General features: G+C 50.4%; 1 protein-coding gene across 5 annotated transcripts; it reads right to left on the reverse strand.

The window, feature by feature from the left end:
- Positions 1-144: 144 nt before the first annotated feature.
- PCSK7 (proprotein convertase subtilisin/kexin type 7) lies at positions 145-25415 on the reverse strand. Of its 5 annotated transcripts, XM_074400660.1 has the most exons (18): positions 25303-25413; positions 23989-24062; positions 23615-23734; positions 22645-23124; positions 21807-21941; positions 21074-21239; positions 19871-19961; positions 18461-18533; positions 17871-18009; positions 16993-17093; positions 12804-12971; positions 12274-12381; positions 11686-11788; positions 3995-4151; positions 3051-3145; positions 2129-2222; positions 1745-1862; positions 145-1441 (listed from the first exon to the last, which is right to left on the reverse strand). In XM_074400660.1, the coding sequence occupies exons 4-18, from the start codon at positions 23110-23112 to the stop codon at positions 1082-1084; spliced, it is 2376 nt and encodes a 791-aa protein (XP_074256761.1). In that variant the 5' UTR covers positions 23113-23124; positions 23615-23734; positions 23989-24062; positions 25303-25413; the 3' UTR covers positions 145-1081. The 5 variants fall into 5 exon arrangements, with proteins under 5 accessions (XP_074256761.1, XP_074256759.1, XP_003923709.1 ...); XM_074400658.1 differs by lacking the exon at positions 23989-24062; XM_003923660.4 differs by lacking the exon at positions 23989-24062 and having other exon boundaries at positions 18461-18515; positions 25303-25411.
- Positions 25416-25755: the final 340 nt, after the last annotated feature.

Here is a 25755-nt window from a genome sequence, read left to right on the forward strand (position 1 = left end):
GATTCCAGGAGGGTCAGATTCTTTCAGAGGAAACAGGTTGTGGAACAGGAGAGTGTATCTTGGGGACCGAAGTGAAGAGGAGCCACTCAGCAGCTTGCAGTGGCTTTGGGGAGACAGAGGAAAGAGAGCTCACGAGTGGCAGAGTTGTTTGGAAGGTTTTTATTTTGGAAAAGCTGTGCAGAAAAAAATTCAAGAAAATGTTGCTGTGAAAAGAGAAAAACAAATCTTAAGCATTAAAAAAAAATTCCAATCAACCAACTAGCTCAGAAGAGGGGAGAAGGCCAAGATTGAGAGAAGAGTCACAGCCTGTCAGGCAGATAGCTGGCCTCTGGAGGGAAGGCCATTTCCCTGAGCACTTGCAGAGGAAGACAGGGTGGTGGCAGGACCGGAGTGGCAGTGGCTCCCAAGGCTGTCTTCTCCGACACGCACGTCTGCCACCTGCTCTGCAGTCCTGCCGCGGGATTCCCTAGTGAAGCAGCTCAGGCCCGGGGGAGCTGTGTGTATCCCAGCTGTGCCAGCAGCATCGGACCAGTCATGGTGGGGGGGAGGGGTGGTGGTGAAAGAGCCAGGGGTTCATTCAAGGTTGGCTTCTGATCAGGCATCTTGGGAATGGATAATGGAGGCGGCCACTTTCAGAACAGGCATGTCCAGGGGCTCTTCCCAGCCTCTACCCCAAAGTCTTCCTCCCAAGTGACCCCGGTCATGTTTCCATGGAGATGTGCTCCTGGCTATGGCAGGCACCTTCTCAACTCGTGTGGGTGGGGGGGCCCCCATGCATGGGGGACCTAGACAACAGGCTTGCCCAAGAGAGCTGAAGATGGAGGCCTACCCAAAGGGGGCGCCAATCCTCCCCAAGACCTTCTCCACAAAAGCTCCTGTTTGGCTGCAGGAAGACCCTGTGGCTCTCAACCAGACTTCTCTGGTACCAATCCTCTGCCATTTGTATCTTAAGAAGGCCCTCCCGCTCTGAGTGGAGTCACAGGATGCTGTTTAGGCCTCAGATTCCAGATGTAAGCATCAGGTCTCTCCGGAGCTCCCTAATTTTGGGAAAGAGCCTGTCCCACACCGTCAGGGCCTGAGGTCAGCAGATCTGCTCCTCCTTCCCGTGCAATAGGTCTAGGTGCTGATGAGGGCAGTCCAAGGCGCTCTTGTTCTGGGACAGGCTCCAGTCCCCTTGCTCCAGCAGGTCTGGGGCAAGGAGGTCAGAAGTGGTGGGAGGGCCCCTGCTCTCTGTTTCTACTTCGTCTGAATCCTTGCTGCTGCAAAGTGGCACTGATTCTAGCTCTGTCCCTTCCTCCTTGGCTTTCCGGCTTCGATGGGGCCAGTGGCAGGGTCCACTCCTACAAGCTTGGTTGGAAGCCACATTCCTCTGGCTCAAGTATACTTCCAGCATGTAGTAAACGGTCCAGAAGACAGTGAAACAGCCTACCAGCACCAGGGTCTGGGCCGAGGCAAGCACCTACATGAGGCACTGTTTCCCGAGGCCTACAGCCTTTCTCAGCCCAGGACAATGAGCTCAGAAAGTCTTTTTCCTTCTAGGGACTGTCCTTTTCACCCCCTCCCCTGACAAGGCCTATCCTGTAAGAGTTAGGCTAGCAGGGTAGCAGCAATGCTATGAAACCACTGCTGGAACCCAGGTCTTCCTGGTCCTTCAGCCCCAGGCCACCCTGAGAAGCACACTATGAACTCCATCCCCACACAGGACAGTCCTGTCTACCTGCAGCTTGAGTCTTGGCCCTAGTACCTTGAGGGTGTTGGGGGTGATGGTGTAACCATCTTCCTCAGGAATTTTCAGCCCAGGTGGGCAGGGCAGGACAAAGTCATCGCGCAGGTATTTTCCACTCATGGCACTTTCTAACAGCCTGCGGAGAAGAAAAGGAGTGAGGATGCCCCACTGACTGTGGTTCCTATACCATTTGCCCTCACCCATCTTCCCACCTTACAGCTGAAGACAGGGAAGCCCCACAGCAAAAAGGCGAGGCCCAGACTGTGAGTTCCCAGCCCGTGGCTCCGTCTACCGGCTGGAGGCTGGAGCTGGGAAGCACAGCTGGGGTTCGGAGGGAGATGGGCTCCCTAGGCGGCCCTTCCCGTGAGTGGCCTTCCCGCTGACACATGCAGCTATACCCACCTTTGTCTGTCCCTGATGTCTACTGGACTCCACACAGAGCCATATAGGGTCAGCTGCCATTGCCGGAGGATGCCGACCTGGAATGACTCATCCCCTAGGGCAGCAAGGGGCAGCTCGTGAGCCACGCCCCTCTGTCAGCCATGCCAAACAGCAGAGGCCCTGCCCTCCCCGCCACCCAAAGGGGCTCAGGCCACATGGTCTGCTCTAGGAGCTGCCTCACTGTGTCCCACTGACCCCGGGTTCTGCAGAAGGGCCTCACTGGGTACCCTTAGGGATGGAAAGGGTTGAAAGGCTGTATTCCAAAGCAGAATCTTGCTTTTCTCTCCCATATTTTGGGGGTTCAGCTGGGATTCTGCTTGGAAAAAAAAAGTATTTCTACCAAATTAAAGAAAGCTTTTAAAAGCACTGGTCTACTGAATACTGAACTTGACTGGAGGTTGGGAGGGTTGAGTTCAATTTCTAGTCTATATGCTGATACTAAAGATATTAAAAATTCAAGGATATCGTGGCCTTCATTGATGTGATGACCTTCCATAAATCACCTCAAATCTCTGGGCCAGTTTAAAAGGAAAAAAAAAACGGTGAAAATGAGTCCTGCCCTTACCTGCCTACCAGGGCTGGCCGAAGGATGGTTATATGTGAAAGGACTTGAAATGTGGTTTCAACAAGGAATTTTTGTTGCTATCCTGAGGAAAAATGGATTGGTCACTCCTCCAAGGAATACGAGAGGTCGTATAAACAAACAGTTTCAGGTAGCAATGCCCATTTTATGGATGGGGCACACTTCTTGGCATCAACCCTCTTGGTCCAATGGCAACACTATATATGGTACATGGGAAACTTTCTGTGGGGACTCTGAGATGCAGAGGGACCAGATTACAAGCAGGAAAGGCAGGGCGTGGCACAAGGGCAGGAGGCTCACCGACATCCCTGACAACAAGCCTGTAGGTCCCCCGGGCTCTCTCCCCCCAGCATCGCACAGTGGAGAAGGTCCAGTCATTGAAGCCGTTAGGATCCCTGGGGAAAGAAGACAGCAGAAACAGGTGGAAGGCGTGGGTCAGGGAGCTGACCTTTCCCCAGCAGCACTTTCTTACTGTAGTAGCCATGGAGACAACTAGGAAGGGTGTCACAAGAGGTTCTCAGGTGCCCCTTGCCCCTGGGGTCTCATGGAAGGAGGAACTTGTGTCAACATGGTGTGGTGGAAAAAGCAAGTATGGGGCGCACAGGCTTGGAGTCCCACGGATCTAGATTTATTCTTATTCTCTTGGGCACTTACTGGCTCCATGACTTGTTTCCTCATTTTTTTTTTTTTTTTTTTTGGAGACAGAGGCTCTGTTACCCAAGCTGGAATGCAGTGGCATGATCACAATTCACTGCAGACTTGACTTCCTGGTCTCAAGTGATCCTACCACTTCAGTCTCCTGAGTAGCTGGGACTACAGGCACGTATCACCATACTCAGCTAAGCTTTACTTTTTTTTTTTTTTTTTTTTTTTTATAAAGACAGGGTCTCACTTTGTTGCTTATGCTGGTCTTGAACTCCTGGCTTCAAATGATTCTCCTGCCTTGGCCTCTTAAAGTGCTGGAATTATAGGTGTGAGCCCCCATGCCCAGCCAGTTTCCTCATTTGTAAAAGTAAGTTACAAAGCCTAATCTATGGGGTTCTTCTAAGGATTAGAGAACATGTATGTGAAGTGCAGGGCCTCACACTGGAAGAAGGCATGTGACGAAAGGCTTCCAGCTGCCGGAGAGAGCCAGTGCCACAGTAGTTTAGGACAGGGCCAGGATCCACTTCTCCCGTTTCTTTTCCTTGGAAAGGCCCTGGCTGAAGCTCTAGAGAGCTCAGGCGTCGGGCAGGTGTACGTACGAGTCCATGCTGCGGGGGGTGCCGATGAGGGACATCATGCCACTGGGGCAGAACAGCTTCAGTTCCAAGCTGCCTCGCCGTGGGTGAGTGATGGAGACTGTCACTGCCACGTGCTCCAGGGTCTTCAGTCCCGACATCTCCAGGTCCGTCCTGCTGACTGTGGAAAGTCAGGCTGGGCAGCTGGGAAAGCAGCCCACAAACACGCCCTCACTTCACCCCCACGTACACAAAGACACACGCTCACTGAAGCCACAAACAAACATCTACGGCAACCCTAACTGGGACCTCTCCTAAACTAGTAAATGGAATGGAGTTGCTGCTTTCAAATTCACAATCTAGCTTAGAGTCTAATTGGGAAGACAACACATACCCAAGATACAATATAAGAACCCAGTAGAGCAACTTTAATCATTTATTCATCCAAAAAATTATTTACTGGATACCTCCCACATTTCAGGCATTGTACTAGATGCTGGGAATATAAAGATAAGATGGGCAGGGTCCCTGTCTTCTACCTGCAAGTGGAAAATGATATGGTATGAGAAATACACATAATTGATAAGGGAAGAGAAATAAGTCAGACGGGTTTAGGCACACAGCAGTGAGACACAGTGAAGGAAATGAATACAGATCGGCAGAGAGGGTTAGTAGAGGGCATTCTAGGCAGTGGAAACGGCATGAACAAAGATGAGTGAAAATGCACAGATCTCACTCAAAATAATACACAATTAATTTTTTTAAAATGCTGGTGGATAAACTTCAAGGAAATTATGTGAGTGAAAAAAACAATCTTGCCGGGCGCGGTGGCTCAAGCCTGTAATCCCAGCACTTTGGGAGGCTGAGGTGGGTGAATCACGAGGTCGAGAGATCGAGACCATCCTGGTCAACATGGTGAAACCCCGTCTCTACTAAAAATACAAAACATTAGCTGGGCATGGTGGCGCGTGCCTGTAATCCCAGCTACTCAGGAGGCTGAGGCAGGAGAATTGCCTGAACCCAGGAGGCGGAAGTTGCGGTGAGCCGAGATCGTGCCATTGCACTCCAGCCTGGGTAACAAGAGTGAAACTCCGTCTCAAAAAAAAACAAAAAAAACAAAAAAAAACCCACCAATTTCAAAAGAAGCATATAGCCAGGCGTGGTGGCGTGCAGCTGTGGTCCCAGCATCCTGGGAGGGTGGGTAGGAGGATGCTTGAGGCTGGGAGGTGGAGGTTGCAGTGAGCCATGCTCATGCCACTGCACTGCAGCCTGGGTGACAGAACAAGACTTTTGTCTCAAAGAAAAAAAAAGAAAAGAAAAGAAAAAGGAAGCGTAGCACACAATTCCATTTATCCGATGTTTGTTGAAATAACACACTTGTAGAGATAGATTATAGATAAATGGGCGCCAGGGGCCAGGGCCAGGGAAGGGGATGGGTGTGGCCAGAATGAGGTAAGACAAAGGAGTCTTGTGATAATGGAACAGTTCCAGATTTTGGTTGTGGTGGTAGTTATGCAAGGCTACATGTGATAAAATTGCATAGACACACACACACACACACACACACACACACACACACACACATTGAAAGCATGTATATCTGGTGAACTCTGAATAAGTTCTATGGATTGTACCAACATCAATTTCATCAATTGGTTTTGATATTATACTATAATTGTGTGAAACATTAAGATTGGGAGAAGGGTGCATAGGACTTCTCTTGTACATTTCTTTGCAAACTCCTGTAAAATCTACAATTACTAAAACAAACAAACAAACAAAAACCACTGAAGTGGAAGAGTCACTGGGGACTATTAAGAAATAGGTTGCCGGGCCAGGTGGCTCACGCCTGTAATCCCAGCACTTTGGGAGGCCGAGGAGGGCGGATCATGAGGTCAGGAGTTCGAGACCAGCCTGGCCAATATGGTGAAAACCCTGTCTCTACTAAAAATACAAAAATCACGGCCGGGCGCGGTGGCTCAAGCCTGTAATCCCAGCACTTTGGGAGGCCGAGGCGGGTGGATCACGAGGTCAAGAGATCGAGACCATCCTGGTCAACATGGTGAAACCCCGTCTCTACTAAAAATACAAAAATTAGCTGGGCATGGTGGCGCGTGCCTGTAATCCCAGCTACTCAGGAGGCTGAGGCAGGAGAATTGCCTGAACCCAGGAGGCGGAGGTTGCGGTGAGCCGAGATCGCGCCATTGCACTCCAGCCTGGGTAACAAGAGCGAAACTCCGTCTCAAAAAAAAAAAAAAAAAAAAATCAGCTGCATATCGTAGTGCACGCCTGTAGCCCCAGCTATTTGGGAGGCTAAGGCAGAAGACTCACTTGAACCCAGGAGGCAGAGGTTGTAGTGAGCCGAGATTGGGCCACGGACTCCAGCCTGGGGGACAGAGTGAGACTGTGTTTCAAAAAACAAAACAAAACAAAACAGAAATTAGGTTGCATTGAGAACAATTCTTTTTAAAGCACACTTTGTTCCATTAATTTATTCCAGGCCAGGCATGGTGGCTTACTCCTATGATCCCAGCACTTTGGTAGGCTGAGGCAGGAGGACTGCTTCAGCCTGGGAGACCTTGCCTCTACAAAAAATAAAAAAATTAGCTGGGTATAGTAGTGAACACCTGTGGTCCCAGCTACAGGTGCTTATAAGTTGGCACTAGAGTGCTTATAACAAAACACAATTCCCTATCCCATTCCTTACCACTTTTGCTATCTATTCCCCAGAAGCAAACATAAGTGTGTATGGATATTTCATGGCTTATCCATTTGAGACATTACATATTGACTTTTTATTATGGCAGATGAGAACTGAACAAATCATGCCCATGTCCATGCCTTCTCCCCAGTTATCTTCCCCACGATATTCACAAAATAATCACAGTTTTTGTTTTTGTTTTTTTAGACAGAGCCTTGCTTTGTCGCCAGGCTGGAGTGCAGTGGCACGATCTCAGCTCACTGCAACCTCAGCCTCCTGAGTTCAAGAGATTCTCCTGCCTCAGCCTCCCAAGTAACTGAGATTTCCGGCATGTACCACCACATCCAACTAACTTTTGTATTTTCAGTGGAGACAATGTTTTACCATGTTGGCCAGGCTAGTCTCGAACTCCTGACCTCACCTCAAGTGAGGCTGGCCTGCCTCAGTCACCCAAAGTGATGGGATTACAGACATGACCCACTGTGCCTGGCCTACATCACAATTTTTAGTTAGATCAATATTTAGTTTACCTTACAATGACCTTATAAATATTAGATTTAACTTAGCCAAGTGTGTACAACGATCATGTTTAGTTTCCTGAACAATGAGTTGTTTTTCCTTCTGGAGTTAATAATTGCCCTGTTTTTTGGTTTACCTAAATTCATGTCCCTATCACTAATTCTTTCCAAACTTCACAAAAGAACCATATAACTTCTCTGAATACTACTTTTTAAATGAAAAAATAGGTCAGGGGCTCCCTCAATGCCATCTGCCCCTGGAGATTCTCTCTGGAGCCTCTGCCCTATCCCTACCCGCTGCATTGCTGTTGGGCTAGGACCCTTCGTTACCCTTCTCCCAGGCTTTCATTTCCTCTTCCTCTTCTCCCCTCCCTTCTTCTCTCCCTTTCTTCCCTTGCTTTCTTTCCTTTTCTTCTCTTGGTTTAGCCTTCACTGTAGAGGAGTACATCTTCTAGTAGTTTTCAGACAAGTAGAGCATGCACAAGAGCCTCTGTCTGAAAATATCCTTAGTCTACCTTCCCATGTGATTATTAGTTAGGTGGGGTATAGTTTTATTGATTGAAGATAATTTTCCTCAGAATTCTGGAGGCATTCAGAGGATTTTTTTTCCTAATGGCAAGTGATGCCTATTATCTTCAAAAGCTAGTTGGAAGCTGAATTGTAGGAGAAGCCTTTCACCTGGCAGGGTTCCCTAAAGTTAAGTGGACTAGGATCTGGCCGTTTCACTGGAGGAGCCCCACATATCACTGTCTCTAAATCTTTTCATGAGGAGCCATTCCATTTCTCCAGAGAGGACTCCTCTCATCTGGCTGCCTGTGCCTCGAGAGGTAAGTCACTGGCTTGGGCGGAAGGGTCTTCTAGGCAGAGTCTTTGCCTCCCACTTTGTGCTACACCGGGGGCCCCTGGCTCTGGAGAAAAAACTTGCTAACTCTTGCTTGGATAAGGGAAGGCCAGGCCATCACTAGCCCTGGGGAGAGGCCAGGGATATAGAGGGATGGACAACTCCTGAGTTTCAAGTTTGGGTCCTAGGGAATAGTGATGGCACTGACGTAAATGGGAAAATCTTAGAAAGCAAGCCAGCTTTTGAGAGGTGATAGTGAGATAGAAAATTCTGTACATGTTGAGTGTAATGTACTGGTGGAATATCAACAGCACACAATGGCTTAGGAATAGAAAGATGATGGAAAATATTTAAGGCATAGTGGAGAAGAGTATTGACGTGGCAGAGAAGGGCCTTACAGGAGAGAAATGACATGTTACGGAACAGAACAGAATCCAAAAATGAAAAGAATCCCAAAAGCAGTGCCTGTCTGCATTCGCGGTGTACACAGTGGGATGCTACATCCATTTACTTCTTGGTGTGGATGGGGACTTGGGTGGCAGTGTGAATGACTACATTAGAGCTCATGCTACCAGAATTAAATGAACTAATACTTAGAACAGTGCTTGGCACATACAAAGTATCTTATTATTTGGCCTTTGGTAGATTGGGATGTTTTTCAATAGTCACTCGCTGTCCCAGAAGATGCCAGGACTCTATTTGCCCATAATCTTATGGAAGCTATGCTCTACTCTCAATCCTTTCCACTGGTAGAGGATCAGAATAAGAGATTTAGGTCAAAGATTCATTTGTAGAGAGGTGGTAGCTAAGGTCATAAACATAGCTGCATGGTTGAGGAAGAAGATGTGGAGTGAGGAAAATGTCAGGAAACAAGCCTTAGAAGACACTCACAGTTCAGGAGTATGAAGCAAGTACCTCAGGCAGGGAGGGCAGAGGAGGACTATGGAGCAACGGAGGTCACAGAAGCTAGAGGAGGACAGAGGTTGCAACGAATGCCCCATTAATAGGGTCAGAGCAACAAGAAGGTTAAAAAGGATGAACTCTGAACCAGCCCCTGAATCGGTAAGGAAAGGGGCACTGTGAGTAAGAAAGCAAGTCTTCAGTGGCAGAGGGAGCCTGTGACAAAGGTGAGAAATTGCTTCAGTTCATTCATTTGCAAAGTTTCCTGGGTGGAGGTGGCAGGGACTTGCATTTGGAGGCAGAAAGGAAGAATCAGCAGAGAGGGAAATGTTGGGTTAGAGGGAAGACCTGGAGAGGGGAAGGAACAGGGCTCACTGCATAGGCAAAGGCTTAGCCAGTGTCCTCAAGACTGTAAACAACAAAGGAGAGGTGCAAGTGGGTGATCAGGAACCTTCTAACCACAGACTCTCTCGTGGAAAATACACTCCTCCAGAGCCTCACTCTCCCTCCTAACCTCAGGCAGAGATTTCAGACCAGCGTCAGATCTAAAAAACCCCTTTTTTTAAGATTCCCTCTCCCTCATAACCTCCTATCAGTGGGAAGAAATAAAAATCTGTCTTGCTCTATTTTTTTTTTTTTGAGACAGAATCTTGCTCTGTCACCCAGGCTGGAGTGCAGTGGTGCGATCGTGGCTCACTGCAGCCTCAACCTCCTGGGTTCAAGTGATTCTCCCTGCCTCAGCCTCCCAAGTAGCTGGGATTACAGGGACCCACCACCATGCCCAGCTAATTTTTGTATTTTTAGTAGAGATGGGGTTTCGCCCTGTTAGCCAGGCTGGTCTCAAACTCCTGACCTCACGTAATCCACCCGCCTTGGCCTCCCAAAGTGCTGGGATTACAGGCGTGAGCCACCGTGCCTGGCCCAATTTTGTATTCTTAGTAGAGACGGGGTTTCATCATGCTGGTCAGACTGATCTTGAACTCCTGACCTCAGGTGATCTACCCACCTCAGTCTCCCAAATTATTGAGATTACAGGCATGAGCGATAGCACCCAGCTCAACTCTCATTTTAACTGGACTGACTTCCTTCAATCTCCAAGCAAGCCCCCAAGCTTATCCCTTCTGTTTTGTCTGCTCAGAGGAAAATGTTGGGAGAGAACAACTTCACTGGCTCTGAAAAGCCAACAAAGCAGAACTTTGCAAAAAGTAGTGAATAACTCTGCAAGTCAAAATTACTCAGGGAAAAAAAAAAAAATCCCCCAAGGAGCCGGGGGTAGGAAAAACTCTGGTAAAACTTTTGCTTGGTGCCCTTCCAACAGGTAAAGGGCTCCATTAGCCAACTTTCCTGAATCTTTCCCTCCCTTCTCTCAATCCTGCTTTCTCCACTAGACCACCTCCACTCTTCTCCACCCAGACAATTTATCTTTCTCTCTCTTACTTTTCAGTGACAAGCAAGCAGTTGCCAGATGCCTCAATGCCTAGGGTAGACATTCTCCAGCAATGTGCCCTGGTCAGCAGGAAGCAGAAGATGACGGAGCTGGGGAGAACACTATTTTCTTTTAAGTCAATGCCCTCATGTGACAGACGCAACAGGAAATAGCCCTGGATGGAAGGTAAAGTTGAAGGCACACTATCTCTAAGACATGCAAGTGCAAAGCCAGGGGGTTCCAAATGAACTGCATTCCTGGAAACGTTTCTAAACTTCTCTGACTTGGCTAATGCTTTATGCCCTTTCCAAGATAACATTCCTTTTACGGGAAATGCAATGACTGGCCCAGGCGTTTCATTCCACATTGAGGGAAATTTGGGCAAATGCTGGACGTGGTTAGGAGAGAGACAACTCAACTCTTCTCAGTGAAACCTCCACCCGAGGGAAGCTGCCCACCATCCTCCCTTCTAAGCAACCTTCTCTTGCCATTCCTTCTCCTGCCATCGCTCTGGATTGATCACTTTCTAGGAGGACAAAAAAAATGAACACAGTTCTGGTTTGGGCACTAAGCATTTGCAAAAAGTAGTGAATAACTCTGCATGTCAAAATGACTCAAGGAAAAAGAATCCCCCAAGGAGCTGAGGGTAGGAAAAACGCTGTAAATGTGTAGGGCATCCTCTAGCATAAGCATCCTGATTCAGCTGTACTCTCCTCTGGGAAGGGTGTTCACCTCTGTGCTCAGCATAAAACCAGGTCGCTGGCTTGGAGGACACACCCTCTTCAGACAATCCTGGTTCATGCTGGGCACCATGGAGGTGGGAGAAGAGAACGGGTCACTGAAGCCCAGGAGACTTCTACAAATCCTCTGTCCACTCTAGCAGACAGCATCTGACTCTTATTAGATATACCTGAGGCTCAAAAGAAGAAATGTCTAACTCCTTTACTTTATCCAGACACCAAAGGGCTGACCAGAGTTCTCTGGCAAGATCTTAGCTTGGAAGTCATCAGAGCTTCTCTGAGCTCTCGCCTGCTCCCACCTCACCTCCTCAAGCCCCAGTCCCACGCCTCCCACCCGCCTTCCTCCTCAGTTGCTCTCTGCTCCTCTTCACTCCTAGGAACCCAGGAGAAAGGTCTTGTTTAAGCAGCCGGGGCAGCCAACTCAGAAGCAGTAACATGTCCTAAAATGGTCAAAGAAAACTCCACAGGTTTGGCTGGAGCTCAGCTCCGAACGGGGGTAGAATCTGGCAGGGAGGATGAGTTTAACTTCCCTGTCACCCCGCCCCAAACCTCAGGACTAAGATTAACCCCCTTTGTGCTGATTACTTACCATTCCACAGGACCTCCAGGGAACGGGGGGACTGTGGAATTGCCTTGTTCTCTTTTAACACAGGACTGACGTAGGATGCTAAGTAAGGGACAGATGTCCAGATCTATGATATGAAAGGAGGGGACGAAAAATCAACAAACAAGAGTGATCACACCCACATTCTCACACACACCCTTGTCAATATGATCTTGAAGGGTTAGCTGACTTTATTTTTCCACTCCTTATCACCTTCTTTCAGCCCTAGGCTCCTGCTTGCTTGCTGGAATGTTCCTTACAGCCCCCGGTTGAGGAACCAGAAGAAACGGCTGTGTCCAGGGTGGAGGAGGGGAACCAGAGCATCCTGAGTCACACACATACTCAGGTCTCATTTACTCTATTAGTAGTTTGGAAACTTCAGTGACAGCATTGAGCCTGCTTTCTCATTTGTAAAATGGATATAAGCTGGGATGAAGGTTGAAGTGGTTAAATAAATGAACTGAATGAACATTTACGAGGCACCTATGATATCCCCAGACAACATTTTAGGCATTCAGCCCCGTCCCTGGGTCACTCCACACAGGGTACCCTGCCCTGCTAACACCTGTTCACCTTGGCTGCATTCACAAGCCTCCAAGCGTTGAGCAGTCCGAAACCGTGCTGGTGGCTATGGCTGAAGCCTGCCTCGTTGGTGACCCACTCTGCACGGTGATCCTCGTACTGAAAGGACAGAGGTCCTGGTTAGTCTCTTGCATTGCCAGTGTAGTCTCAACGACCTAACTCTGGTTTCCCTGCTTGCTCTGCTGGCTGATCCAGTCCATGCTCTCCTACTGTGGCTACTGGGAATGGATCCCCCAAGGGAAGCTGGGACAAAAGGTCAAAGCCCATGATGTCACCACCCCAGTGGCTTGCTTCTTGAGAGGGAGTCACGAGGCACAGCCAGAGCTATCTATCCTTTGCAGATTAAATGAGTTTAGGTCTGTGGTCTTTATAGAGTCCCCACACCTACTCTTTACATATGCAACTCTGAAAGGGACTCTGAAAGAGACTTGGTATCTAACATTTGGGACACTGAGACTTTAAAGCCACCTGATACCCGAACTCTGGAGCAGGCTGGGCCAGGGCACTTGCTGGTATCTCACCTGGATGGCTGTGAAGACAATGATATGCTGGACATCACGCCACGTGAGGCAGGGCCGCACCTGCAGCATTAAGGCTATCATGCCAGCTGCCAGAGGTGCTGCAGCTGAGGTCCCTGTGTGGCCCTCAGTGCAGCCAGTGCCCTTCTGAAGGTCCCAGTCAGTTGTCACCTGGAAGTGGAATGGGAGAAGGAAGTGGTTTAGAAACGACTTCAGCCGGGCGCGGTGGCAAAGCCTGTAATCCCAGCACTTTGGGAGGCTGAGGCGGGTGGATCATGAGGTCAGGAGATCGAGACCATCCTGGTCAACACGGTGAAACCCCGTCTCTACTAAAAATACAAAACATTAGCTGGACATGGTGGCGCGTGCCTCTAATCCCAGCTACTCAGGAGGCTGAGGCAGGAGAATTGCCTGAACCCAGGAGGCGGAAGTTGCGGTGAGCCGAGATCGCACCATTGCACTCCAGCCTGGGTAACCAGAGCGAAACTCCGTCTCAAAAAAAAAAAAAAAAAAAAAAAAGAAACGACTTCAAGCTGGGAACAGTGGTGAGCACCTATAGTCCCAGCCACTTGGGAGGCTCAGGGAGGAGGATTGCTTAAGCACAGGAGTTCAAGGTTACAGTGAGCTATGACTGTGTCACTGCACTCCAGCCTAAGTGACAGAGAACCCATCTTTAAAAAATAAAAAATAGCTCACACCTATAATTCCAGCACTTTGGGAGGCTGAGGCGGGCAGTCATGAGGTCAGGAGATCGAGACCATCCTGGCCAGCATTGTGAAACCCCGTCTCTATTAAAAATACAAAAATTAGCTGGGCATGGTTGTGCATGCCTGTAATCCCAGCTACTTAGGAGGCTGAGGCAGGAGAATCACTTGAACCAGAGAGTGGGAGGTTACAATGAGCTGAGATCGAGCCACTGTACTCCAGCCTGGAGACAGAGTGAGACTCTGTCTCAAATAATAATAATATTTTTTAAAAGAAACGAGACTGAGTTCAAAGTTGTTACGGGGGAAAGGCACAGGGATGGTCGTCAGAACAAGTCTCTCAGGTGGATCCTTCCTTTAGAGCTGAATCTTTGATCAGAGAGGGACCCACTAGCAGGGCAAGGCAAAGGAAATCCTAATCCTCCTGGCCTCCTAGCAGAATGTCTGGAGAACAGAGACAAGAATAAAAGTACTTCTGAGGGCTATGGCTGTTGGGAAAAGGAGTTAGAGATGGGAAAGGGCTCCCATCCAGTGCAGATAAGGGTTTCCCAACTTTTTTTCTTTTTTCTTGAGATAGGGTCTCCCTTTGTCACCCAGGCTAGAGTGCAGTGGTAAGATCATAGCTCACTGCAGCCTCGAACTCCTGGGTTCCAGTGTTCCTCCTGCTTCAGTTTCCCATGTAGCTGGGACTATGGGTGTGTACCGCTGCACCCCACTAATATTTTTATTTTTCATAGAGACAGCATCTTGCTATGTTGCCAGGCTATTCTTGAACTCTTGTCCTCAAGCGATCTTCCTGCCTTGGCCTCCCAAAGTACTGGGATGACAGGCATGAGCCACCATGGGGGGGCCTACTGATTTTTACTCCTAATATTCTTGCTACCATCCCTAAATTCTCTACCCCAACCCCCAACTCCAAACTCTTCAATCCTCACAGCCAAGCTAGACAGAGGAAGTGGCCACAGGAGCTACTGGGCCCAGTTGGAGCTGGGACAACAGTGATGGCACCATTCAAGGAAATCCAATTTGGCAGCTCCGTGACAGGGGCTGGAATGATGTCGGGGCAAACACAGGGAGTGTGTTCCCAGCAAGAGAGGACTGTGTCCTTGCCTACCCTCGAGCCCTGCATGGACTCAGTGTCTGTAAGGCCTGCCTGCCCAGCTCTACAGCTCTTAACAGGACAAGCTTCCTCACTGCTCTGGGCTGGGTGCCCTGAACCCCCTTCTCGCCATGTGGCTCTGAGGTTGGGGGTCAGAACGGGGCAGGGGGAGGCAATGTCTGCCTGGCATCAAGCTCTTTTTGGGCTCTTGTCAACCTTGGAGCCTGAGGGTTTAGCTGAGGAGGGCGCTGCCTAAATCTGCTCCACTCTATGGCACTTGGATCGTTGGCCCACGGTATCAATGCTAAGACCAGAAAATTTCTTTCTTCCAAACTTCTCATCTGGGTCAGATACCAGGCTGCCAACTTCTGCCAAGAGCTGCCCTTTCTCCACTGTACTCACTGCTTCCCTCCCAGCTGTTATAGCAGCTGCCAGGAGATGTAATTTTCACCCAGACATGGTGCAGTCCCAGAAAAAAAGGCAAAAACACTCTCCAAGTGGTAGACTCAATGAAGAGTGGGAAGCCTGGTTTACGCAAGGGAGAGGATTGATTTTTTTCCTGTTAAGGAAACAGCCTCGCAGTGCTAGTCTGAAGTGCAGCTGTGAAGCCCATGAACTTGCCTGTAGTGGCAGGAGCTGCAGGCAGACATTGAAAAGTCCAGAGAAGCTTCATTTCCCCAGGGAGCCAAATGGTGGGAAGCGTATGCCCCCAGCCTCTGCCCTCAGAAAGACAGCTCCACCCAGCTGCCCTGGTCATTGACTAGAAACTGGCAACAGGAAGTTTCCATGGCAAAGACATTCCAAAGATGGGAACTCTGCTAAACACACTCTCTTTTCATTTCTGGGCAAATTACAGTTCATATGGAAGAAGGTGGTGAGGGGGAGAAGATGAGGTGAGTTAAGAAGAGAAATTATGTTGTAGAACCTTCTTAGGTCCCTAGCCTGGGCAAGGTGAGCTGGGGTCCCTAGAGTTCTGCTAGAGGGTAAAATGTAGTATGCTCCTGTTCTTCCTAACCTAGCCTGGCCTGCAGTGGGTGCCCTCTGTGCACAAAGCCCAGCCTCTCTTGCCTGTCTACTTTATCCACTCCCTTTTCTCCTCTCTGGGTCTGGGGGAAGGGGGTAGTAGGGGTCAACTGGCACAGAGCCTTGGAACATTGTGTTGACCAGAAGTCATTTATTGGCATAACAAAATTTCAGTTTTGGAAAATAAATTTGACCCAGCAGGAAGACAAAGCAGCCTAATTCCCAACGGCCCCAGAGAGAGCTCTCGACTCAGCCACTGTAGAAATCTGACACCACTTGGCTCCAGCCCAGCTCCAGCCTAGAGCCTCCCATGCCCACATTACATGGCTATGGGCAACAGGGACAGGCAGGGAGCTCTAGGATGATGGTCTGGAGGCCTGGCTTAAATCTACTGGGATGGCACTAAGCCCAGCTGGGTGTAGGCAATTGCCTCAAATTCTTTAAATGGGTTCTACAGGTTAGAGAAGCTCTGCAGCCCTGCTCCACTCTCATTTGCTATGGCTCCAATTATAGCTCCAGAGAAAGAGCTCTCTCTGGTGTTGACATGACACATTCCCTAACTCCTCTTCCCACCCATGCCATAAAAACCACCACCAGACTAGCTTTACTCCTGAGGATGCACATGACCAGAACCCACAGTATCTACCTAAGACCTGAAGGGCAATGGAATGATGAGGTTTTGTAAGGCCACAGAAATTAGCAAAAGTCCAAATTTTACCAAAGGAAGACATTTCAAAGAAGTTGTCTGTGCATTTCCTTGAGTGTGAGAAAGTTGTTTAATACATGTGATACTTAGTTGCTTTCTTTCTTTTTTTTTTTTTTTTGAGGAGTCTTGTTCTGTAGCTCAGGCTGGAGCGCAGTGGCACAATCTTGGCTCACTGTAACCTCTGCCTCCCAGTTTCAAACAATTCTCCTGCCTCAGCCTCCCGAGTAGCTGGGATAACAGGTGCCCGCCACCACACCAGGCTAACTTTTGTATTTTTAGTAGAGATGGGATTTCACCATGTTGACTAGGCTGGTCTTGAACTCCTGACTTCAAGTGATCTATCTGCCTTGGCCTTCCAAAGTGCTGGGATTACGGGACTGAGCCACTGTGTCTGGCCCCATGTGACACTTAGTTTCTATAACAATATATATATTTGTCCTAAGTTCAAATTTCTAAGATAAAAGTATTCCCAAGATTCATTCAGAGTCCCTGGGTCTGCTCCTCCGAGGGTGGCATGGCTTAAGAGATCCAGCTCTGTGGGGGAAGAGGAGCCTGAGTGTTGGGACAGGGAAGCAGGGAATGGTGAGAAGTGCTGTGATGCCCAAGACGTGGAGTCTTGTGGGAAAGAGGCAGGGCATGGAGGGCCCAGGAAGCACTCACAATGCTCCGAAGCATCTTGTCCCCACCACTGAAGGTGACTGCCAGCATGGAGGCACATTCTTCTGCATAGAAAGGCATGTGTCCCTCCTCATCCACAGCTCCTGGGGACAGAGGAGGGAAATGAGAGCTGAGAGGAAGAGGGGGTCCTGTGGCAGGGGCTTGCTAATGTCAGTTATCTTGCAGTTATCATCCTGTGGGGCTGTCCTGAGTTTGAAACATGATCTGAGTGGCCCAAGTGGATTGTCTTCTGAACAGGCACTCTCAAGTGGCAGAAGGCATTCTGTGCTCCAATACCATTCTTTCAATAGGCTCCGGGGTACAACGGGCAGCCTTCTACCTTCATACCCACTTATTCATTCACAAGCTCACTTTTTTCAACATTCACTTCCTATCTACTGTGGGTCACACACTGTGCAGGCATCAGGGTCATATGGAAAAGGCCACACACAGTCCTGCCCTCAAGGAGCCTATAGTCAGATAAGTAAATAGATGAAGTTGGGGTGGCAAGTGCTAAGTGGGAGCACAGGCAAAGGGCACTTAATTTAGGACAGTGGAGAGTCAGGGGAGGCTTCTAACAGGTGGCAGCTGGCCCACAGAAAGAGGCCAGAGCAGAAGCCTAACCAGCTGTGGTGGGGTGGAGGCAGCTGGGTGATCCCCGGATGACGGTCTGAAGGTGTTCCCAGGGTATGTTGACATCTAAGGAAGTCCCAAGGTCCTTTGCAAGCAGGGGCTAGTCCTATCTGAGCCCAAAGAGATGACTGTGCTCACACATTTAGACACACAGAAGCTGGGACAAGACCCGCGACGCCCTCACCATTCGGTGACATACACACACATATACACAAAAATGTGCGAGCGTGGAACCGTCCGGTGACTACCTATGGTGACTGTGTAGATAGAGTTGGCGTAGCCATCGTAGTTGCAGTTGTCGTTGTGTTGGCCCCCATTGCCACTGGCTACCACAAAGATACTCCCAAAACCCTGGCGTCCAGCAATCACCCCATGTTGCAAGGCAGCCTGAGGAGCCAAAACATCAGGGTATCAGTTGAGGAACCCATAGACAGACCTCTGCCTACCACATCAGTCACCCTCTCCATCCCTTCTAAAAACAGAAGGAAAAAAGTTCAAAGGTTACTGGGCAGGGGGGAAAGACTGGAAGATGGACCCAGGATGTGGGGGAGCTGTGAGTTGAACGATGACAGATGGATGCACTGCTTATTGGACAGGGTGGGGCCAGGCAGGGGAGCTGAGGACAAGATGAAAGGGAAACGATCTCAAAGCACGGTTCCATTTCCCTCTCTAGGAACCAATGTCCCCCATGCTTCCTGCCCCGACGTTAGGTGTACTCTTCCTGAAAGGAGACTGCACATGGGGGTGGAGTGGGAAGACAGGTCAACTTGCAGCAGTTCCTCCAGGACTGAATGAAGAGGGCGCCCCGTCTCCTAGAGTCCTTGTGCAGGCCGGTTACCTTTCCAAGCTGATGGGGGCCATCCACTGTCTTCCCATCATCATCTGGTCCCCAGCTGTTGAGAAATAAATACCTAGAGGGAACAGCCAAGCCAGGCTGTGGCTACCCACCCAAGGCCTCCCAGTCTTAGCTGGCTACCCTTGGACCTGTAGCTCTTAACTCTTCCCAAGGGTTCCACTTAAAGGCTCCAATGATTAAAAGGCACAGGGTTCAAAGGTCCATCCCCTCTCCAAAGTAGAAAACAGAAGTGTTCTAAGGCTCTTCTTTTCCTTGTCAATGTTCCCATAGCCCATAGTGGCAGAGAGGGACAGGGGTCACTCATCTCCTGACCTAGGGATCAGAGACTTGTAGGCTTTTTTTTTTTTTTTTTTTTTTTTTTTTTTGAGACAGTCTCACTCTGTCACTTAGGCTAGAGTGCAGTGGCATGATCTAGGCTCACTGCAACCTCCGCCTCCCGGGTTCAAGTGATTCTCCTGCCTCAACCTCCCAAGTAGCTTGGATTACATGTGCCTGCCACCATGCCCAGCTAATTTTTGTATTTTTAGTAGAGGTGGGGTTTCACCATGTTGGTTAGGCTGGTCTTGAACTCCTGACCTCAAGCAATCCACCAGCCTCAGCCTCCTAAAGGGCTGGGATTACAGGTGTGAGCCATAGCACCTGGCCCGACTCATAGGCTTGAAGGCAGAGCACACAGGAACTTCAGTGGAAGTTCTTGGTTTTCAGGCTGAGGAGTTCTCTATTCTGTCTCTATCAGGAAGTGTACCTGGTGATGTCATAGATTTAAGGGAGGTATGTTGGGGAACAGGTGCCATCAATGCCATGGGGGCTCCCAACCCCATTTCCTTCTTGTCCAGCCCAGCACAGCCATGCCCTGAAGCTGCAGTACATTAAAGTAGGGTGGAGGATTGGTGTTGGGCATTCAGCTGGCCTGTGGTTGGAGAGGAAAGCCCACTTTCTTGAAGAGGCCTTAGAGCAGGCGTCCCCAAACTTTTTACACAGGGGGCCAGTTCACTGTCCCTCAGACTGTCGGAGGGCCGCCACATACTGTGCTCCTCTCACTGACCACCAATGAAAGAGGTGCCCCTTCCTGAAGTGCGGCAGGGGGCCGGATAAATGGCCTCAGGGGACTGCATGCGGCCCACGGGCTGTAGTTTGGAAACGCCTGCCTTAGAGCTTAGAAAACAAATAAATGTGCACAGAACAGAGCTTCTCATGTGGGAACCTGATTATAGGGGTGACAGGGCTTAAGGTTGAGAACCCAGTGACTCGGGATCTAGAGAAATGAAGGCAATGGACTCATTAGCTGAATCCAATGAAGAGACCCCTGCTCTGGCCTGCCTGAGTCAGCCCCCTTGGTTGGGCTTTTGTTGGCAGATTTGTCCCAGATGCTCCAACCTCTTACCCTCTCACCTGCAGCTGTAGATGTCATTGATCTGATAGTGCTTGTTGAACGCCACTGCCTCCATGCTGTCTGTGAGAGGTCCATCCAGTACCCGGATACCTAGGCAATGAAGGCCAGAGCAGCTCCTCACTAACGCTGGTCTCCTAGCCAGGGAACTGGGAGGTGGGGAGCCATATGTGGGAGACTTATTCTCTACATGCTCTTTGTACATTTTGCTTTTTTTTTGAGACAGAGTCTCATTCTATCACCTAGGCTGGAGTGCGATAGAGTGATCTTGGCTCACTGCAACCTCGGCCTCCCAGGTTCAAGCAATTCTCCTGTCTTAGCCTCCCAAGTAGCTGGGATTGCGGGTGCCCACCACCATGCCTGGCTAATTTTTGTATTTTTAGTAGGGACTGGGTTTCGCCATGTTGACCAGGCTGGTCTCAAACTCCTGACTTCAGGTGATCTGCCCGCCTTGGCCTCCCAAAGTGCTGGGATTACAGGTGTGAGCCACCCTGCCCGGCCCATTTTGCATTTTTATATGTATTACTTGTCCCCTCAGCAAAAATATATACATATATACAGAGACAGAGTCTTGCTCTGTCGCCCAGGCTGCAGTGCACTTTCAGACAAGGGACTTGGAGAGGTTACCCGCTACCCTCTGTAGTCTCATTTACAGAAGGTTACTGCCCTCTGCTGGAGTGTAAGAGGAATACAGTTAGTCTATTCAGTCTGTAGATTCCTAAGCACTTATTAGGAGTTAAGGTGAGGGCTTCACCCTTCATTCTCTATACCGTCTCCCCTGATGGACAGAGGTTGAGTGTGAAGGAATCACAGAACCACCTCCAGGGAGGAATAGGGCTGCTCAGCTTTCCCAAAAAGATGGAGAGCAGTCCATGACCATCAGTGGGACTCGGAGCTGGAGAGCTGGGACACGCAAGAGTTGCCCCCATAGACCTATCATCGAATCACTGAGGAAGAACTGACAAAAAGGCACTTTGTAAATTATGGAAATACAAATAGAAAAACACGTTTGAAACACCACTGCACCGAAAAATCCGTAAGCTGATTTGTCCTACAGACACCTATTATAAGCTTACCCTTGCTCTAGGCTACGTGTGTCAGCTGGGCTATGGGATAAAGGCGTTTCAGAGTAGGGAGGGGTGCAGGAAATGAAGACTGCAGTCCCAGGAGCAGCCTACCAACGCTAGGTTGGAAGCACAAGTTACCTGCGATGCGGCTCCCGTAGGCCACGCCCACCGCACAGAAGCTGTTGTTGGGCACAGCCGCGATCTCTCCTGCACATCGCGTGCCATGGTGGTTGCCATTCTCCACATCCGGGTGAGGCATGGGGTCAGGGTCATTAGAGTTGAGGTCATAGCTACCCTCAGGGCTCTGAAATATTTGGGGAGTGACATGTGATCATTCACTGGTTGGGAGGTCAGGTCCTGGGGTTCAGGGAGAGAAAGGAAATGGGGGTTTGGGACTCGAAGACAGGGCAATAAACCTTTCCATCTGCAACCGACACTGGCTAAAAGATATGAGCGAAGGACTCTGGGGCAAAACTGAGAAGTGCCACAGCTCCCAGCAAACTTCCCTTGCCTATTATGCGACTGTGCCTACTGCTTCACAGCTTGGGAAACCTGGAATAAAAGGCAGGTAGGGCTCAGCAGGGGCCACGCTTTAGACAGAGGAAGGCACTCAGATTTCCGTCAAGAAGGAAGCTGCCTACAGGGGCCATTCCTTACTCCTTAGAAAGGGACTAGAACAGGAAGCAGGACTGCTCTCCCTTGCCTTGACTGCCAGTCGGGAATGCTGGTGGGGAAAAGGAGGATGAACCCCATCCCACCTCCCAGGCTCTTTTGTTGGCCCAAACAGCTCTAGAAAAGGGGACAAGGCTAAGGCAACATCAAGAAGGAGGTAAGATGTGGGGGTTTGGGGAGTCGCTCTAGGGCCACTCACATAGTTAGGTGCAATGTCCTGGATGGTGTGTTCCACTCCGTCATCCACTACCACCACCGTCACCCCTCGCCCAGTCACATTGCGCTCCCACACACCTGTCACATTGATGTCCCTGCCTGGGATCCGTCGGTTATTCTGTAAGAGAGACAGGGTGGGGATCCAGTGACACACAGCCCAGCCCAGAGGGAGATGAAGTTGTAGCTGGCAGCTCCTTTTCACCCTTGGCCTCCACCAAAGAGCCAGACAGAGGTTGCAGACCTATAGTCAGGTGGGAACAGAGCCAAGGAGGGGCAGGTGAGAGCTCTGCCACAGCCTCGGAGTCCAGGAAAGCTCACCATCAGTCATGGGTGATTCCAGGTAAAATGGTGGCTAGGGTTCAGGGTTGGATGATACACTTCTTATGCCAATGTTAGTATCATGTCACTTATGTCACAGTGTTTACCACGTGTCGGGCACTGTTCTAAGTGCTGCACATGTACACGTTTACTTACCCTAACCATAACTCTATGAGGTAGGCACTATTACCATCTCCACTTTATAGATGGGGAAGCTGAGGCACAGAGCTTATGCAGCTTGCCCAAATGCACATACTAGAAAGTGGTGGAGCTGAACCATGAGCCCAGGCAGTCAGGGTGCACCATCTGTGCCCTGAGCACTGCAGAACACTGGCCTCTAGAAGACAGTAGAGGGGAGGGAGAGCCAAGAGAAGCACTACAGAAATGGGAAATGGTCCCTCAGGCAAAGGACGGAGGCGACTGAAGAGTGCTACAGTCAACAGCCCACTAAAGAACAGGCCGGAACCCACCCACCTGAAACTGAACTGCAGGGCTGGACTCACCAGGTGCCACTGCTGCGGGTACTTGGGGTCATTGAAGTGGACGCTGCGCTTGGCCCGCCTTAGCAGCCTCTGCTCTGAGTGCCAGCGCACAGCTTCGTGTCCAGCCAACACAGCCTCCACCTGCTGCCGGATGGCCTCCATCTCCAGGGCCGGCCTGTGCCCAGCAGGCTGGACAAAGAGGTAGTGCCCCTGAAGCTCTCCGATGCGTCCAGCATTCACCAGCCCTGCAGTCCGAGCCAAGGCATCCGCCTGCTGCTCCAGAGTCTCTTCCTCCCCCTCACCTTCCAGGCTTTCCAGGTGCACAGCCCAGCTTGGCCCCCCTGAACCATGGCCATCAGGCCCACCTGTCCCTGCCAGGCCCATGACCCAGGGAACCAGTAACAAGAGCCCGGCTAATTCCAGCCAGAGGCAGGTGGGCAGGCCCAGGGGGGCATCCAAGTGTGGCACTTTCTGCCTCCCCTTCGGCATCAGAGCAGTGGACTGCAGACAAAGAAAAAGGATGTGGAAGAGATTGAAGAGCTGGTAACTACAGGAATCTTGAGAGGGAGATGCTGAGCCATCCATGCATTCCCCCTGGAAGTCCCCAAGCCGTGTCTTTTAAATTATTCAACATTTGATCCCTCTGTTTGTTCACGCTGATCCCTGACCAACTGGGATAAGCCCCCAAGTAGAGTGTGGGCCAGCACTAACACCAGCAGACGGCCTCCCGCAGCAAGACAGCCAATCCTCACCACCCCAGCTCATCTAGCAGGAGGTCCAGTTGCTCATAGGCACTGCACCTGTCCCCTGTTGCCACCCATGGGACTCAAAGCACACATCACTCCCACAGACTACTGGCTGCATTGTGACTGCTTTAGGAGAGACAGCCCCTTTATCCTCGCCTTTAGAGGGGACATAAATCTTTCCCTAGCTGACTCCTCAGTCCAGCTGTCCTCAAGGCTAACACCCCATAACAGGGCCCCGTGCCCACCTGGACTCTACATGAGGTTGAGCTCCTGGTCTGGCTAACCACGTCACACTCATGTTGTGCAAATGGAGAAAAGGCATCACTCTCTCTGTGAGCAGTGTTGACTCAGCAAAGGCTACAGACCTGTGGAACCCAAGAACAAAGAAATAATGTCCCACCAATCCCAGTGCAATGAGCAGAAGTTAGATAAACTCCAGGACCAGGGACCAAAGAAACTTGATTACTCGTCATTTCCAAAGATCTAAAATAGGTCATAGACTGGCACAGAACTGGTACGGTGAGGCCAAATGAGTATAACACCCAGAAACCCTACTTCCTGTGCTATCATGCCACCCTCTTTTCCTGTTTTTCCCTTGAGGCCTTAGCGAAAAACTTACCAAAATGCCTCCTGATAAAGTAGGTAATAACGTCCTAGAAGTCCAGGTGGTAGCTAACTTCCTGATTTGTATATCTGAGAAAGATACCAGGGAAAGTAAGAGGAGGCAGGAGGCGGAGGTGAAACGGGAAGAAAGGCAGAAAGCGCAAACAAAACAGGACAGGCACCAAGGGCAAACGGGCAACCAGGAGAGAAGGAATGACGAGAGAACCTCACTAAGCAGCTACCCCTGTACCAAGCTCAGGAGGAGGCTTCAAGGTGAGGACTTGGGCTCCCTACTGGGACTCCCATTGCCTAGGTGTGGCAGAGCCAGGGAATTGGTCTTAGGAGCCCTCAAAGAAAAGAAGAACCAAGTTAGAAACTCAGGGACAGACAAATGGGGTGGCAGGACGTGTGTGCACCTATGGTGGCCAGGCTCCTTTAAAAGCCTTTGCTCTCCACTGAGTTACCCTGGGACAGGGCTTAATACTCAGACACAAACCCAAGCGGCTCTACCTCAACGCATTCCAGGAAAATGGGAATTTTACTGAAAGACTTCCTGGAAAGCGAGAGGAGAACTTATGCCACCTCTCATTTCCCTCTAAAAAAATCTTCATTCCACATTTCTTCCTCTCTTTTCCTTTTAGGTTTCCAGGTATATTTCCTCTCAATCCCTCCCTGCCCCCAGGAGCCTCAATTCTCCCAAGATATTTAAGTGTCTTTCCCCAGTCTGCACAGTCTACTAAGTAAACAAACACAAAAGGCCCTTGTTAGCCAGACAGTGACCCCTCTAGGCTAGCTCCTTGAGACTCCGTAGATTCCCACCACAGATTTCCGGAAGAAAGAGAAGCATGACCCCCTCCTTTCTCCCAGTGGCAGAGCAGCATTTTTATCCCCCAAGCTTCTGGGAAAGGAACCTTAAATGCCTTCTGAAGGCAGATGTCAACCTCTCCCAATGGCTAGGCCTCTCTTTACAGCTCTTAGTTGACACGGAAGAAGAGGAAGAAGAGAATGAGCAGCCCGGAGTCTAAGATCCCGCTCCCAAGCGACTGCCCTCGCTGCTCTGCACCCCTCTCCCAGAAGCCAGCGTGGGTACCGGGTCAATTTCCGGATTCTCCCTCCATCGACTTCGATCGCTCCGTGCGATGTGCCCCCTCCTCATTAGCACCCACACTACACTGGAATCCTGGACCCTGGGGCCCTATCTCCCTGGGGTCCCCCACGCCAGGACCTCAGGCACCCTCTGAGCAGCTCCCTCATCCTCAGACGCCGGCTCCCCCAACTTCTGGGCCCCCCCGACTCCCCAGGTCCAGCCCACACCTAGTTCCTAACTCACCTGCCCGGCCGCAGCTGCCGCCGCCTCCCTGCGGAAACTCGCGGCTTCCCGGGAGCCGGAGGAGCAGTGACAGCAGCATCACTTCCGCCCGCGGCGCAGCCAATCAGCGCGACGCCTGCGGCCCGGCGACCTCGCGGGCCCCAGCAACCGGCTCCCGGGGTCCGGCTCCCGCAGGCGGCCTCCGCGGGCAGGGCCCGTGCGGGCGCGGGGGCTGAACCCGCGGGCCCCGCCTCCCCGAGTCCTCGGGGCATCTTCCACACGGTCCCTCTTCAGAGGGTTCTTCTCCTTCATGGCGTCCTCTTTAAAGGGCATCTCGGTTCCGACCTTTAAAACCCCTCGTTGCTCTTCTCCCGTTGACCGCCATGGCCCCGACTGTCCCTGTAATCTTCCCAGAGGGGCTTCTGCCCCGCCAGGCCTCCTTCTTTCTCGGAGTCGGCTTTCCCTTCTTCCCTG

The sequence above is a fragment of the Saimiri boliviensis genome, chromosome 6 (assembly GCF_048565385.1).
Source record: "Saimiri boliviensis isolate mSaiBol1 chromosome 6, mSaiBol1.pri, whole genome shotgun sequence".
NCBI lineage: Eukaryota > Metazoa > Chordata > Mammalia > Primates > Cebidae > Saimiri > Saimiri boliviensis.